Genomic DNA, 17,166 nt, shown 5'->3' with positions numbered 1-17,166 from the left:
AGGATCACCCTGCAACTCCAAGCACTCCAAGTTGCATTGAAGTGCATCATTCTGCGACAGGTATTCTCATAAGTGGTGTTGTACCCAATTTTGTAGCATCTCTTGTTATATGCTTTCTGTTTATTTGTTGTGTATTTATCAGTTGTCTTGTGCTTAGTCCTGCATAATATTTTATTGCTGTTGCATAAATAATTATAAAACCAGTTAACCACAATTTTGTTTTCAGAAACTCGCACCACAGCGTCCCTAGTGCCCAGCAATAAAGTTGTCAAAAAAGGTAAAATTCTGAGTCTTATAATATTAAGATTTTGTGTATTTTTCTCTTTCAGATGAGGAAGAGGAGGAACCCGTTCCTGCAGACATGGGCACTTCTGCCGAGGCCATGCAGGTCTCCATGGGTGAGGAGGAGGATGGAGATGAAGAAGAAAATGATGAGAACTGGCTCAGCCATCATGAAGGACAGAGTCCCAGACCTGAAGGTTTATTGCCAGCCGCCAAAAGACCCCGTCTGAGTACCAAACCTGGCGTTAGCCCCGAATGGAGCTATGAGCCACGGGAGCCCCTTAGCTCACTTAACTCCCAGCACATGCCCCATTCCCCCTCCCCTCCCCTCTCCCCTGAACTACCCCGTCCACCTGTGGCACCTCCTACACCTGGACATAAGCCCAAAATCACCTCCCCATCTCCTGCACGGCAGAAGAACAAGTCGCCCAAAAGAGGGGGTGGTATTGCACTCACTGGGGTGTTGGGGCGGTCACTTACGTTGACTCCACCGAAGACCAATCAGAAGGCAGGAAGGAGGTCACCCGTTAGGCCCAAAAGCCCTTGTAGCCCAAGGCCAAGTCCTGCCCATTTGGGGATGGCTGGGCATGGTTGGGCCGGACCTTTAGGGGATGATATTTGTCGTGATGGCCAGCTCAGATGTCATGATACAGGAGATGAGGATATCGAGAACTCTATAGCCGCTGTGATTGCTCGTGCTTGTGCAGGTGGAGAAGGCACATCGGACCCATTTGATTGTGACTCGGACTTGGATAGTGATGGGACAAACCCTCTAAAACCTGTGCCCAAAAACACACTTGGCCACATCAAACCTCCACAAGCTCTTACTGGAAAACTCCTACCTCTGCTAATTCCTCCTCTTCTCAACACACCCAACCATTGGACGATGGACGACTCTATAGACGAGGTCATCCGAAAGGCCAATCAGGCTCAAAAGCCAATTCAAGCACCAAGTTTATCACCCCCAGAGCCCACTTACCTGTCCTCCTCGCCGGATTCGCCCCCCACACCACCACCCACTCTCAATCTTCCCCAGGAACGAAAAGATCCGGCAACTAGCGTTCTTCTGAAGAAAAAACTAAAGAAGGACATCAAGGCCAAGTTGAAGAAGAAAGACAGGGAGCGACTAAAGGATAAGGGCAAGGACAAAGGTAAGAACAAAGAGAAGAAGCGTGAGAAGGAGCGAGGACTGGTTGAGGAAAACAAGATGCCCTGGCCGGAGTTATCGCTCGGAGGTGAGGAATGGCGAGACGGCATTAGCGGGAAGAAAGAGAAGGACAAGCTAAAGGACAAAAAGAAAGATAAGGAAAAGAGCAAGAAAGAGAAGGAGAAACGAGACAAGGGCAAAGAGCGAGGCAAGGAGGAAAAGAGGATATCTCTAGGAGCCAGAGACATCGCCGCTGCTGCTGCCACTCAGCTCTTCAGCCCCCAGACTTGCCTACGCATCCCATCAATGTTGCCCCCTCTGCCTCCAATACTCCCTGATAAACTCTTCCCACACCCCAAGGACACCAAGAGCAAAGACAAGAGGAAAGACAAGAAAGAGAAGAAAAAGAAGAAAGAAAAGGAGAAAGATCGAGAGACGGAGCGTGAGAAGGAACGTGAGAAAGAACGAACCAAGAAGGAACGAGACAAAGATGAGAAGAAGAAAGAGAAAGACAAGAAGGAAAAGACAAAGGAAAAGGAGAAAGAGAAGCCTAAACTTGATAAACCGAATTTAATGGTAAGAGGCGCCTGCACATGTCAAGTTCCTAGTCAAACTATTATTGCAAAAGCTACTTCAATATTATAGCGTCCCAAGCTACAGCTACAAGCATCTTATTTTGCACAGTATTAAGGAATTTAAGCTAAAGTGTGTAATTTCGTGCACAAGCATCACTAAACCTTATTGCAATAATAAACATTGTTTTCAAACCGCTTTCCCGAACACATCCTCCATCTACGATTGGTCAAAGAAACAGAAAGCAGCCCTAAACTCAAACCATTGGTTGAGACAATATTGCTGTGTCAGGCTGTTCGGACACTCATACAGCTTCAATAACTTGAACTGTCCGAATGAGCCGATTCGCTACAATGAATTAGATTTCCGACACTACATATTAAAGAGATGGTGCATTTTAGGAGAGCATGTATTTTGCTGCCTTAATTTGCTAAATTTTAATTGCATAATGTGACATTTCTGAGAATTCAAATAAGGGTGGGACTTGATTTTATCAATCTGGAATTTATTGGATTGTAAAAAGTGGTCCGTACATGACGGGTGAAAATTAAGAGGGATTCGGGATATAAGCCAAAAAGGAAAGTAGTTTCAGAGGCAGAGGAAGTTATTACATTTTGATAAAAAATTAAGACAAATGTTTTTAGATTTGAAATATCATGCACTTATGAATTGTGCACAATAAGACCAGGATGTATTAAAGTAAATAGGATCAATTTTGATTTCATGTTGACTTAGATTGGAATTGGGGTTACTCCCCTGTGGGCTTCACGTAATCACATGTTCTGATTATGGCAACTACATAAGGCGGCATGAGCCATTCATAAAACTTTCACATGAATTTAGAATCAGGAGCAGCATCCAAAACACAAGGGAGTCACACAGATATATTTTCTAGCTGGCATTGTTGTGTGCATGTGTATCTTTCTGTCTTTTGTGTGTGTGTGTGTGTGTGTGTGTGTGTGTGTGTGTGTGTGTGTGTGTGTGTGTGTGTGTGTGTGTGCGTGCACGCACATTTTTTGTGATCAGAGGTGGATCACTCAGCTACATTTACATCTTTTCCGGTCGATTTGTCTCTGGAATCCTGCTCCTTGCAAGGAGCCCCTGTACACACTATAAATCTGTGTGCAAATCAAACAAGGGATAATACACCTCAAAGCCTCTGTTTACCCAATTCATACCCCCATTTTAGAGTGTGTCTGTGTGTGTGAGCGAAAGACTGTGTTAGTCTTTCTTTATCAAACTCATCCTCTAGTCGCTTTTCACTGTTCAACAACAGCAGCGATAATGTATGTACACCACATCAGAGCTCCTTGAATTTATTTGGACTGCTGCGGAATTCCATTTTTCCAGCTTTCTGTCTCTTTTTCTTTGGTTATCTGAATCCCTGACCCCCACACTCTTTTTCTCTCCATCTTTTTTCTGCATTCATGCTGCCACTGGGAGATGGGATTGAGAAAGTGATTTCTCTCTCTCTACCTGCTTAAATCTTTCCATCACTTTAATTTTTTGCAAGGCTGCTTTGCTGCCATGCTGGAGAAATGAAAGAGAGACAAGGGAGTTAGAGGGAAGGAAAAAAGAGGGAAAGAGTCGAGGAGGTGGGGAGCCAGGGGGTTATCAGTCGTTGGCGTGAGGTATGTGTGCAAGTGACTTAAATCCGTAGAGATTAGCTGAAAAATGCCGTCGGTTGCAGTAAGGGGCTTTACGCCACTGGTTGTATTAGTTCAGGTGAAAAGAGTATTGCGTTAACATAAAACCGGACAAATCCAGCTACAATGCCTATGCTGTGGGACCACAATACAATCTGCTATCTCTGGACCTTAACCACAACATCCAGTGCTGTTTCCTAAAAACTGCCTTTGAATTACTGCCGCCAAACACAAAATTACAGAAATTGAGAGAGAATGAGGAAGAGAGAGAGATTGAGGAAACAAACAGTACAGTACAGAGAGAGATGAAGAGAGAAGAGGAAGAGATACAGAACATTTTGGGATTTGTTTCTCAAAGATATATATCTCGCCCAATATTTGGTCTGAAAAATATTAAGACCCTTGTAATCTGCAAATTCTACTGCTCTCAAAGTGAGTTCCACTTACTCTCTCATTTTCAGGAATGACAAAGTCTTTCAAATGTATTAGTGTCCTTTTTAAAGGCAATTACTATTACTATTGCTTATAATAAGGGTTGGGATTGGAACCAAACTTGAACCTAAACTATTAAAATTGGTGCGTAACTCTGCCCACACCATTTGTGCTACGCCCATGATTATGCCTCAAATCGTGGTTCTTGTTGAACAGAGGTTGATTCAGATTTACAATATTCATCAGGCAGAAAAAAATGGCAAAAACCTGAACCATATCTAGGGATGAGAATATCATAAAGACTTGGGCGGGTAAACATCTTGCAGATCTTTGACTAAAATGGCAAATGTTTGGACTTTATTGCAGCTTAAACTGGCCAAGAACTACCCACTTAGACATGAAGAGCAATCTAACTGACATGTTTAGTGCTCAATCACAGTTGGTTTTGCCATTTAGGGGTGAGGTTATCAGAGATATATTATACCATCATTAAAGACTAGCATGGGGAAGTATATAATTTATATTATGCCAAGCTGGTCTCTGTGAGCAATTGCACTGAAAGCACATGAGAAAATAGTGTAAAACATGTAGAGACTTTTTTTTTTCCTCCCCTTTTTCTCCCCAATTTGGAATGCCCAATTCCCAATGCACTCTAAGTCCTTGTGGTGGCGTGGTGACCCGCCTCAATCCGGGTGGAGGAGGGAGAGTCTCAGTTGCTTCCGCGTCTGAGACCATCAATCCGTGCATCTTATCATGTGGCTTATTGAGCGTGTTACAGCGGAGACATAGCGCGTGTGGAGGCTTCATGCTATTCCCCGCAGCATCCACGCACAACTTGCCACGCGTCAACTTACCACACGAACCACATAATAGAAACCATGAGGAGGTTACCCCATGTGACTTTACCCTCCCTAGCAACCGGGCCAATTTGGTTTAGCTTAGGAGACCTGGCTGGAGTCACTCAGCACGCCCTGGATTCGAACTTGCCACTCCAGGGATGGTAGTCAATGTCTTTACTCACTGAGCCCCCCTGGCCCCCTTGTGTAGAAAGTCTTATGTACAGCTCTGATGTACAACTCTGTACAGTAAATGCAGTTATTCTCGTGGATATCCACTTGTGATTACATGCCTCAAACAAAACTCTTAAGCATCTTTAAAAGATTGAAGCAAAGCACTAAAACCCATTTTGAACATCTATGCAACGATACAGCAACGCCCTGGCAACTACCCGGGGGTGCTTTTCCCATACAACATAACTCCCTGCTTAACCGCCATAGTAGGATGCATCGTTGGAGAAATTAACTAGCTAGTCACAACTGTTTTCAGAAACCGTTGTAACTATATCGCACATGTTGTTGGTTCAACAATGTAGAGCTGTCGTTAATGACATTAAGCAAGGTATATGACACAAGTAATTTTTCCAACAATTGTTTATGGACAGATTGTTTCACTTTTAATTGACTTCATCACAATTCCAGTGGGTCAGAAGTTTACATGCAAAAAGAGAAATGTGCCTTTAAGCAGCTTAGAAAATTCCAGAGAATGTCAAGCCTTTAGGCAATTAGCATCTGATTAATTGCTAATTGGAATCAATTGGAGGTGTACCTGCGGATGTATTTTAAGGCCTACCTTCAAACTCAGTGCCTCTTTGCTTGTCATCTTTGGAAAATCTAAAGAAATCAGCCAAAACCTCCAAAGTTGTGGCAAAATTTCTTAAGGACAACAAAGTCAAGGTATTGGAGTGGCTATCACAAAGCCCTGACCTCAATCCAATAGTAAATTTGTGGGCAGAACTGAAAAAGCTTGTGTGATCCAGGAGGCCTACAAACCTGACTCAGTTATACCAGTTCTGTCTGGAGGAATGGGCCAAAATTCCAGCAATTTATTGTGAGAAGCTTGTGGAAGGCTACCCAAAATGTTTGACCCAAGTTAAACGCAATTCTACCAAACACTAACAAAGTGTATGTAAACATCTGACCCAATGTGAACGTGATGAAATAAATAAAAGCTGAAATAAATCTTTCTCTCTACTATTATTTCACATTCTTAAAACAATCTAGTGATCCTAACTGACCTAAGACGGAATATTTTCTAAGATTAAATGTCAGGAATTGTGGAAAAACTGAGTTTAAATGTATTTGCCTAAGGTGTATGCAAATTTCTGACTTCAACTGTACATACGCTGCAATAGATGGGTGTCCCTTTATATCAGATTTCACGTTTTCCCTGATGCACTTGAGCGCATGCGTATGCACACTGTTCAAAAGCATACAGTATAAACGCCACTTATGCATTAACATAAACATATAAAAGCCCTGTTCTCAGACAGAAACCATGTGTGATAAAGAGCTTTCTCTAAAAAGCCTTTAATCCCTTAAACAGCTGCATTTGCATTTAAGTGATGTTCAGAATGCTGGTTTCTTCAAAACCCCAGAATAAGTCATTTTCTTAAATGCATGTTAACGTGGTCAAAGTGTTGACCGAATGAAAGATATATATATATATATATATATATATATATATATATATATATATATATATATATATATATATATATATATATATATATATATATATTATGTAATGTAATTAAAGATATAGAAGCCTAAGCAAAGTCAAATGATGTCCACACAGCAAACTAATAGAAACTATGCTTCTAACCACAAGGTGGATAGGTGTAGTTCCACTAGACTTTGGGAAACACCAAATCATTTAACTATGTTGGTAACAAGATAACTTGCGACCATAGATGGCTAATGCTGCTTTTGGGAAATGCACCCCTAAACAACCTTGTATCGTGGCAGTGACTTTAGCTCAGGCAGTCACCACTCACATTTTCTTGAGAAATATTTACTAAAATGGATTCAAAACATTAGAATGTATCTCTAATTTTTCTATTCTGAGATGGCATATACACTGTGTGTGTGTATATATTTATATATATATATTGGCAGCGATTACAGTCTCAAGTCTATTTGGGTATGATGCGACAAGCTTTGCACACCTGTATTTGGAGATTTTCTGCAGATCCTCTCAGGTCTCTACAGAGATGTTTAATTGGGTTCAAGTCCAGGCTCTGGCTGGGCCACTCAAGAACAGTTGTCCCAAAGCCACTCTTGTGTTGTCCGGTTGGAAGGTGTTCCTTTGCTTGTAGCACTTTTAAAGAGCGATGTCAGTCTACGGGTCGCATGAGCTACAGTACAGCGCTTTACATCCATTTAGAAGCTGATTAATCAATTTCCACAATCCCACAGCCTTTTATTGTGGGTGCGCATGCATTGGGTGTATGAATGAGCGGGACTAATCGTGATAGGAGCAGGTTAAGTAGGATGGGGCACTTTTGAGGAGAAAGACATTGCTCCCACCTCCTCAACCACTTAAAGACTAATTAACATAAGCAGATAGTACTATCTCGTCCTTCCATTGTTGGTGATCCTGAGTGTGCGCGCACACATTCACTCACATGTACATAGGCCTTATCGTCAAGACACACGGCCTTAGCTCCTTCCTTGGAGAGGTCAAGAGGTATGTGTGTGGACGTGCTTGTGTGTTGGATGTCTGTTCCCCATGGCCCCACTGTGGTTAGTAAATACAGGTCCCCTCTTGTATGTTCCAAGTGGCAGATATTGCAGCTTGAAACTATCTGCATTTTAAAACTACAACTTTAAACGTCCAAGTGTGCTACTGCCTACAGTTACAGTTTATGGGGTAAGCCAGAACATTGTTTTTATTTGGTTGGAAACTTAACAATACAGTTCAAAACAAAACTTTCTCGCCTTGTGCAGGTCACAATGAAAACAATAGGTTGAAAAGATTATCGACCTATCCAGATACTATATGAGCAGACAGAACTGAGGCAAGCCCATTAAATCATTGATGGTCAGTCCCTTATTTTGAACGGAGAATTGTCTTTTGCCCTCTAGGTGACGATACAGAGTTCCTTTTAGTAGGTTAAACCATTTTAGAAATTCCTTTGTGCCTACCTCAGTTAGACTTTTTAATGAGATTACCCGAGACTTATTTTTGAAGATTTTTTTTGCTGTGTAGTTTTATTTAGTCTATTGCTACTGTGTGTGTCTGTTTTTTGTGTTTGCTAATGGTTGCTGTGCATGGAGTCCAAAGCAGATTTCCCTTAGCGATACAATAAAGTATATTTATTTAAATTCTGCATTTTTTAAAGTAAATGAAAATATAGGAATGATTCAACAATCAATGTTTCAATTAATTGTATGCTACATTGTTGTTGTCACATAACCTCACTACATTGTATGTTAGTGCCGACCAGTTATATTTTATTATTTACATTAATTATATTTTGCAGATTATTTCATTAGTCAAAATAAAGATGCTTTCAATTCATTCGACACACTGAAAATGGAAGGTCAATTTGAGCACATTGCCTTTTGGAATATAGTATGCAACACAGTATGCTCTGTTGTATTCAGTCATTTTGTCCAATGTAGTAGCTCTGTAGATTTAGCAGCGTGTCAGAAGGAAACACTGGTACCCGTTGGAATGAGTTTTGGCCATTTTCTGCAGCAGTTTTCCATAGATTAACACGGCAGTCTTAAAGTTCATTGTGCCGAGTCCAGCGTTAACTCAAGAGCTCTTCTAATCAACTGGAGTACAAACTGCTGATAAATCTTTTATGGCAGTTTAGAGTTGCAGCCCTTGTATAGCCCCAGTATAGTGTAACCCGTACATAGGAGCAATCGGGGTTGGCGGTTCATTCTTTTGCACATATCTCTAGAAGAGATGTGCGATAGTCATGGTTATAATACTTCATAAAAGCCATCTGAGAGGATGTCATCTGAAAGCGAATCGAAGAGTGGGAATTGTGAGTGCAGGCATACCTCCAGAGGTTGTTTTTGTTTTTTGGCATCTCACGGCAGGTTTGTTCATGCATATATGCTAATGCCGCGGCTAACACGGCTTCACATGCTGCTATTCTCTTCAAATGATGCAGCCTGCCAGCCATTCTCTCAATTCTGCTGATACTCACATGCATAGAGGAAAGGACCTGAAAGAGAGAGGATGGGTTGGATACATAGAGTGCAAGCGAGACACAAGGAGGAGTCTCCAAATCCACAAAGGTTTAGTAATGAATGTGCGGCACAACAATAAAAACAAAAACATTAAAGAGAGAAAAGACATGTTTCTGTGTTAAACAATTAGTGCAGCAGCATTATAGAGGATCTAGATGGACAAAAGCGCCATAGCGGCAGGGGTTCTCCCCGACACAAACAGACAAAGAACACCTCACTCCCATTAAACCTCGGAAAAACCCCTGAGACACACTCTACACCGGTCTCCTCTGCCAGCTATCACCTCCGCCATCTCTCATGCGCTTTATTCTGTTTATCCTCCCATTTTGGTGTTTTCATCTTTCTACTGGGGTCTGTCCATACCCTTTTATCCATTCCTCTCTGCCTCCACTGGCTTGAACAGGCCACGCTTCTGCCAGCATTAGAGGTGTGAGAGATTGTGTGTGTACATAGAGGGCTTTTCGGTAAGGTTGACCCTGGTGTTAGCTGAACTGGATTAGCTGGACACTATGTTGTCCCCTTGAGTATTAGGTGTGAGTGTGTGTGTGTGTGTGTGTGTGTGTGTGTGTGTGTGTGTGTGTGTGTGTGTGTGTGTGTGTGTGTGTGTTTGTGTTGCTTGCTTGAGGTGAGGCCACGTGATCTTTACCCTGTTGGTAGCAGATTTGTAGTTTAATTGCTAACGTGAAATATTCAAGGCCACGTGTACTCTACACATATTGGGTAGTGACGACCTAAGTTGTTGTTTTGTGTCTGTATGGAATTACATCTGTATGGAGTCACTCCTACTACCCCAAACCTGTGATGGCTGACCCAGTGATGATAACCATAGTGTAATGTCTTGTAAACAAGCAACATGGGGTGTTTCTCAATGCTAAGAACGCATTCTCGTCTTGCCTAACTACACTGAAAGAATGAACTTGGAAGACATGAGGACCACATCTATGCAAGTTTTGAGATGTGCTCTGATATGTAGATTCAACAACCTCAACTATTTTCTTTTTTTGGAGGTGGGTGATGACGTCAAACAAGTTCACAAGGACGTAAGAACGCAAAAAGTTCGGACATTGAGAAACAGCCATGGAACAGTCATGCCTGTTGTTTGCTGTTGTTGACCTAAGTAATATTTGTGACCATAAAACGTAGTCAACAGAGGCATTTACTTTTATGCTTGTTAAGCTGCTGTTTTTAAACAACATACTTTCTCTGGACTGTTAATACACTATGCCATGCCTCTAGTTTTGCCACTACATTAACAAATAGTTTTCCGTTTGGATCTGTACAAAACAGTATTTTGGCTACAGTTTGTACATGCAATGTTGAGTAAAGTAGGTAAGCTCATTTTCAAACAGTATACCGGTATTCAGTACATACAGCATGATTGTGAGTGTGATGTTGCATTTATTCAAAAATCTCTGCAAAGCTATAAACAAAGTTAATATCTCGAAACGTATATTTTAGACGTAGTGTGGCCAGTAATTCTGTTTCCAAACGATGTCAAAACAGGACTAAAGCTAGTCTAAAATGGCACAAACATAGATAGTTATACAAACTGTGAAGCGTCCTAGTGCTGTTACACTTATGTCAGCACTCTTGGAACACTGGTTGTCCAATCAGATTAGTGGACCGGAACTAAAGGCCAAATGCGTGACGCAATTTCTGTCATCAGCACAGTATGCACGGACTGTCCGCATGCAGCCTAGTTTTTCTAGCCCATGTCTTTGTGCGTGGTCTGCAATTGCACCTGATGTTGAGTCTATTAAAAAAAGATCACAAAGCAATCATAGTGTGCATGCTTATCCATATGGGCTCGCTGTCAAAAGAGTATGCATCGAAAGGCTGAGCCATCAACAGTGAGCAGAACGGCATCCGGAAAATCTTTGCCCTAGCCTTAACTGTTATACAAAAAATTATTATCGTATCGGCCAAACTTTCTATATTTGTACGTCCATTTAGACCCTTTTCACAGACTGTGATTTATGCATTTCCGTCTTAATTTTGCAGCGTAAATCTAGCAAACTTTTTACATTTAAGATTTCTGAATTATTATAATTGTACATTTTTTAACATCATTTTTGTTGTCTCCTCTCATTACTAATAAAAAAAGAAACTGTTCAACACTGCTGCAATTTGGTTTGTACGGTTATCCAGCTGCTGAGGTAGTGAAAGTAAATATTGCATCTTTCTTCAGTTTTCTCTCTTCTGCCATAATTCACCAACCTCTAATTTTTACCTCTTTTGCAAAGTCATGGACACAGTGGATTTGTTCTTTTGCTGTTTAAGCAAATGGAAATGCAAAAATTATATTTGCTGTGGTGTCTCCAATGTACCATTAGGCGAGTTTACCCTGCCATAGTTTACTTCCGCATTTCAAACCTGTGAAAAGAGTCCATTTGACAAATCACAGCATTAGAGCAACTCATATAATACAATGTAGTCCTGAATTCTGTCTCTTTGTCCAGGCTGAAGTTCCTTCCACTGTCCCGCCATCTCCTGTCATACCACGACTGACCCTCAGAGTGGGCGCTGGACAGGACAAGATGTAAGTAACCCCCCCCACACACACACACACACACACACACATGCAGAGGGTTGAGGCTATCAAGCTGCTCTCTGTGTGGTCAGAGTCTGGTAGTCTGCGTACAGGTGTGAGTTTCAGGCTTTGGGTCTTGTGACCAGTCCCAAACGGCCCGTGAGGTCTTTGAGGGGGCAAACACACACACACACACACACTCTCCACATCACGACCCCCTCCTGCACACTCCTATCAATGGCTCTAGTGTTCACACCACTTAACCCTCTCACACACACGCAGAGTGCATACTACAGGTAAGGCGCTTACCTATTCCTGTACGTTTACACGTGACTGATGTCGAGTTAATGGCACTGTGATTTACGCTCAGAAATTCTAACTTCGGGGCCGTGTTTTGACTATGCTGTTGAATTTTTTTCCACACCTCTTCAGATCCACCTGCATGCAGGACAGGAAACATTAATGTTTATGTATCTGTGTGTGTGTTTGTACAGGAAGGCCTTTATTTTCAGCGTCGTGCCTTTTATGTTGTCTATGTTGTGTTCTTGTCTTGCACCTGTAGTCTGTGCTTAACAAAAACGCAATCAGCAGCCCTTTCAAGAGGAGCTGTGTGTTTCTATGTCCATGTGTTTACATAAGCACAGACCTTTAGATGTTGTTTTGTAGGCTGAAAGATTTTAGGGATGCACTATTTTTCAGAGTCTATATCAAAATTGGTCAATATCACCATTTAAAAGTTGTCAGTATCTGTCCGATTAGGCCAATATTGGATGCAGACATTTATTTTACGTTTGAAAGCTACAGAGTAAATTTAGTGAGATCTCAACAGAAGCCCCTTTGATGCATGTGGAAACAAGGGCACAGGTGAACTTTGACCTCACAGTGGTCTCAAGGTCACATCCTGGACAGGGCATACCCCACACCATCTCTGCCCGGAGAGGGAGCCCTGTGCGTGGTTGTGTGTGTGCGTGAGAGGTGTCACTCAGATAAAGCATAAATAATGAGTGTCTGTGTGTGTGTAATTAGAGCTGGCCGTTTGACACGCCCTTCTCAGGGTCAATATCACAGCAAGCTGCACTGTCCTCTCTCTCTGAGCCTGTCAATCACCCTGTTACTCAGCAACAGCAGGGTTTAATCTGAATGTCTGTCATCATTTAAAAGAAACACAAACTGTGCTAAAACTATGACAAATAGTTATTTAATGCTGGAATATAATTATTAGGGATAAATCAAATTTCAGTGACCAATATAAGCCAATATTAGCATCTGAATTGGCCAATATTGGAAATGTTATGGTTACAGAAATGTTAAACATTAATCCATCCTTTTTTACTGTACTTTATACTTTGGCAATTTTTATTTTTTCTATTTTTTTATTACTGTTTTTTTTTTTTTTTTTATTCTCGGTCAGTACTTGTGAATCTGTGAAACAGAATAGATTTGTAATATCGAAAGATTAATAATAATGATCATTGCATTGGCTATCAAGCAGAATAAGTATTATGTCAATATGACAATAATTATCGGTTGATGTATTAGTTGTTCTATAACTGTGTCATAGAGTTCTTCACAAATATTGAAATATAGTTATTAGGGATGCACGATGCATATGTGACCATATTGCTATCAGCCAATATTAGCGTCTTAATCAGCTGATATTGGAAGCAGATAGTATCAGCACTTTTTGTTATTCCTGTTTTACTATGCCAGGATACAGAAATACTAAATATCTGTTTTGTGTTTGTTTTTGTTTTTGTACAGTTCATTAATCCATACATAATTTTTACAGATTTTATTTATTCTCGATTAGAACTTAACTTTTTTATCAGACAAAACAGTATTGATTTATAATATCGGCCATCATATTGGTTTTCTGCCATGACACAAAAATAATTATCGGTATCCTAAAAAGTCAAATAAAACTATAAATTGATAATAACAACCATTATATTGGCTATGGAGCAAATTGTCAGTATCGGAAAAAATTATCGGTTGACATAATATTGGCTGTTCTAAGTCTGTTATAGAGTTCTTCTTAAATACTGAACAATCTGCCAATACCGTTACATCCCTAATTGATAGACTTTAGCATAAGAATGAGACTTGTATTGCAATGGACAGAATGAAGGTTTTGAAATATTTCTGTCTAGATTAACAATATCTGCCATTATATCTGTTAAAGACCTTTCCTTAAAGGGATAGTGCCCCCAAAAAATTTAAATTCATCATTTACGCACCTCATGCCATCCCAGATGTGTATGATTTCCTTTCTTCAGCAAAACAGAAATGAAGATTTTTAGAATAATATTTCAGCTATGTAGGTCAATACAATACAATGCAAGTGAATGGTGATCTGATCTTTGTAGCTCCAAAAGGAAACATAGAAGTAATCCATAAGACTCCAGTGGTTTAATCTATGTCTTCTGTAGAGATATAATAAATAGGTGTGGGTGAGAAACAGAACAATATTTAAGTAATTTTCTTTACTCTAAATCTCCACTTTCACTTTTACTTCTGAAAGTCATGTGGTGCCTGTTTAGTTTCACTTTCACATCTGAAAGTTAAAATGGAGATTTAGAGTAAAAAATTACTTAAATATTGTTCTGTTTCTCACCCACACATATTGTATTTCTTCTGAAGATATGGATTTAAACACTAAACACAGATTACTTCTGTTTCCTTTTTGGTCTGGTCACCATTCACTTGCATTGTATGGACCTTCAGAGCTGAAATATTATTCTTCGTTTCTGTTTTGTTGTAGAAAGACAATCATACACATCTGGGATGGCATGAGGGTGCTTAAATTATGAATTTTCATTTTTTTGGGTGAACTATCCCTTTTAAAATAATTATAGTATTGGCTAAAATTTCTATATGTGCATCCTTATTAATTATACAGCAAATAACTGTATGATAAGCTACTGTGAAATTATGCATTTTATAACTCTACCTTCCTGTCTCTCTCTCTTTCTTTCTTCCTCTGTGTCTTGACCAGTGTGATCAGTAAGGTGGTACCAGATTCAGAGCCCACTCCTCCACCACCACGGACCCCAGTGGCAAAGTCTGGCCCTGGAGCTCGGATGCGTTCCTCCCCAGCTCCCCCTCCACCTCCCCCGGCTCCTGTGGTGCCCCCACTCCGCCCTCCACCTGTCCTTCCCCCTGCACCCCCACCTGCCACCATTCAGCCACCACACAGCCAAGCCAAAGCACGTGGATGCAGCGTCGTCACGGAAACTGTCAGTGCATACGTGGTGAGTCTCACATATACATACAGGCAAGCATTAATGACAATTTTTCAGCCAAGTAATATAGTTCAAAAGTAATGTGTCGGCCAGGGTGATGATATTTTGTGATTATCAGCATTGGCCAACAACAAAGGGCAATTATGTTGCTTTGTCGATTAACATGAACATTATTTTGTTCCAAAATCTACTGACAGCCTTGGAAATGGATAATGTCTTTCTTTTTTTTCACAGATTCGGGATGAGTGGGGTAATCAGATCTGGATTTGTCCAGGATGTAATAAGCCTGATGATGGCAGTCCCATGATTGGCTGTGATGCGTGCGATGACTGGTATCACTGGTAAAACCCTGTTTTAATTGCCCTTTACATCGTTACACACCACAACTTCAAAATACACAATTAAGTCATACAGATACACTACCACATTTAATCACACCTACTCTTTCATTATTACTATATTCCAAATATTTACTAGTCAAAATAAACATTAAACAAATCAAAACGTTCTTGTATTTGAGTTTACACTTTGCCTAGATTACAGACATTGTTAGCATTTTGTTACCATGTTGCTAGCATGTTCTAGCACTTAGCTAGTTGTTGCTAGCATGTTTTAGCACTTAGATAGGTGTTGCTAGCATGTATGAGTTTGATTCTAGCATGTGGCTAGCATGTTTTAGTACTTACCTAGTTGTTGCTAGCATGTTTTAGCACTTAGATAGGTGTTGCTAGCATGTTTTAACATGATTCTAGCATGTGGCTAGCATGTTTTGGCACTTAGCTAGATGTACACACTCTGGGTATTCTCAATCAACTTCATTTCAGGTGGATCCTGAGGTGCTTTTTAACAACATTGCATGTATTTTGGTCCCTTTTTAATTTTACATTTTAAAATGTTAGCTTTGTAAATTCTTAAGTACAATTTATATTTCTCAACCAAACTAATTTCAAGCTTTTAAACAAAAGCCTTTAGATCAAGAGGTTTTTAGGATTATGAGAACATTCTTTATAGAGACATATGAGATTGAATTTGCTTATTTGGCATACAAGCACAAAATGCAGTATGATATGATTGTAATTTAAAGCTTCAGAGCTACTGTATTTTAAAGTAATTCTTTCATATGCCATATAAAGTGAATCGAAGGAAGTGCCAATCAAACATAAAAAAAAATTAAGCACGTATTGTCTTGGCAGTACATTAAAGCTTTTCGGGAATCATCTTTTTGCCTAAAGATCAAATAATGTGCACGTACAGAACTAATTATGTATCTTTCATGATAAAAGTAACAATTTTATGGTGGGAATGATCAAGTATTTTTATATAAAAGGCATGATTTTTTTGTATATACGGAAAATGCAAACTCTGCAAATAAAGTTTTGATCATACCAACATATGCTTATACATGATTTATCTTGAAACTGAGACTCTTTCTGTTTCAGGCCCTGTGTAGGTCTTGTAGCCGCCCCTCCGGAGGACCAGTCATGGTACTGTGTGAAATGTGCTGGCAAGAAGAAAGACAAGAAGACAAAAAAGAGGAAGCGCAAAGTGCACTGACCCACATTTCTTTTTCTCCTGTCTCAGTGTTTATCTGTTTTTCCCTTAATTAATTTCCAACACTCTTTTGCTACAGTTTTTTTTTCCTCAAGCTTCTTTTAACTCGGTTAATTTAACTCAGTGTCCGGTATCATAATGTATTTTTTTTTAAAGAAATTTTCAAATGTGTATATGTTACTTTTTTATGTGGAGAATCGTACAGTATGTCTATATGATCTTTGTACTGAGCTCATGGTTGTTCTGTAGAAGTGTATGTTGAAATGAACCTCTCAGTCCACCCTCATTAAAGTTTGTTTAATGTACATGCTGATTCATCAAAACAACATCACCCAAGAGTGAATACTCTGGACTATCTGCCTTTTAATAACTTTCTTCAGATTGATTTCGACTGGAGGTGCAGTTTCATTTTATTATGGATTTAATTAAAAGTTGCTTTTTCACATCTTATTGTTTTGTTTACTTGCCGTTTATTTAGGTGGGTGTGAATACACATGTTGATCACTCATGATTATCTTCAAATATTCAGCATCACTACATTTTGTTTGTCAACTTCGGATGAATGCGAAACCATTGTGTGTTCACCTTTTCCAAGAAGCACCCTAATGCATAATTGCCTTGAATTGGTTTCAACATTGAAGCCAAGACGTTATTGGGTTTATTGGGATGAATGTGATTAGGAGGTTGCATTTGTCCCCCTTACATAACATTTTTACTC

General features: G+C 40.0%; 1 protein-coding gene across 1 annotated transcript in view; it reads left to right on the top strand.

The window, feature by feature from the left end:
* Positions 1-16,885, top strand: part of LOC127638708 (transcription initiation factor TFIID subunit 3-like) — a 79,783-nt gene extending 62,898 nt beyond the window's left edge. Inside the window, exons 3-7 of the mRNA XM_052120353.1 lie at positions 330-2,005; positions 11,585-11,664; positions 14,651-14,906; positions 15,132-15,238; positions 16,337-16,885. Of these exons, the coding sequence (XP_051976313.1) occupies positions 330-2,005; positions 11,585-11,664; positions 14,651-14,906; positions 15,132-15,238; positions 16,337-16,451 (2,234 nt within the window). The 3' untranslated portion in view covers positions 16,452-16,885. The remainder of the gene's footprint in view (positions 1-329; positions 2,006-11,584; positions 11,665-14,650; positions 14,907-15,131; positions 15,239-16,336) is intronic.
* The last annotated feature ends 281 nt before the right edge of the window (positions 16,886-17,166 follow it).

The sequence above is a fragment of the Xyrauchen texanus genome, chromosome 47, assembly GCF_025860055.1.
Source record: "Xyrauchen texanus isolate HMW12.3.18 chromosome 47, RBS_HiC_50CHRs, whole genome shotgun sequence".
Classification (NCBI taxonomy): Eukaryota; Metazoa; Chordata; class Actinopteri; order Cypriniformes; family Catostomidae; genus Xyrauchen; species Xyrauchen texanus.
This window is presented reverse-complemented; position numbering and strand designations above follow the sequence as displayed.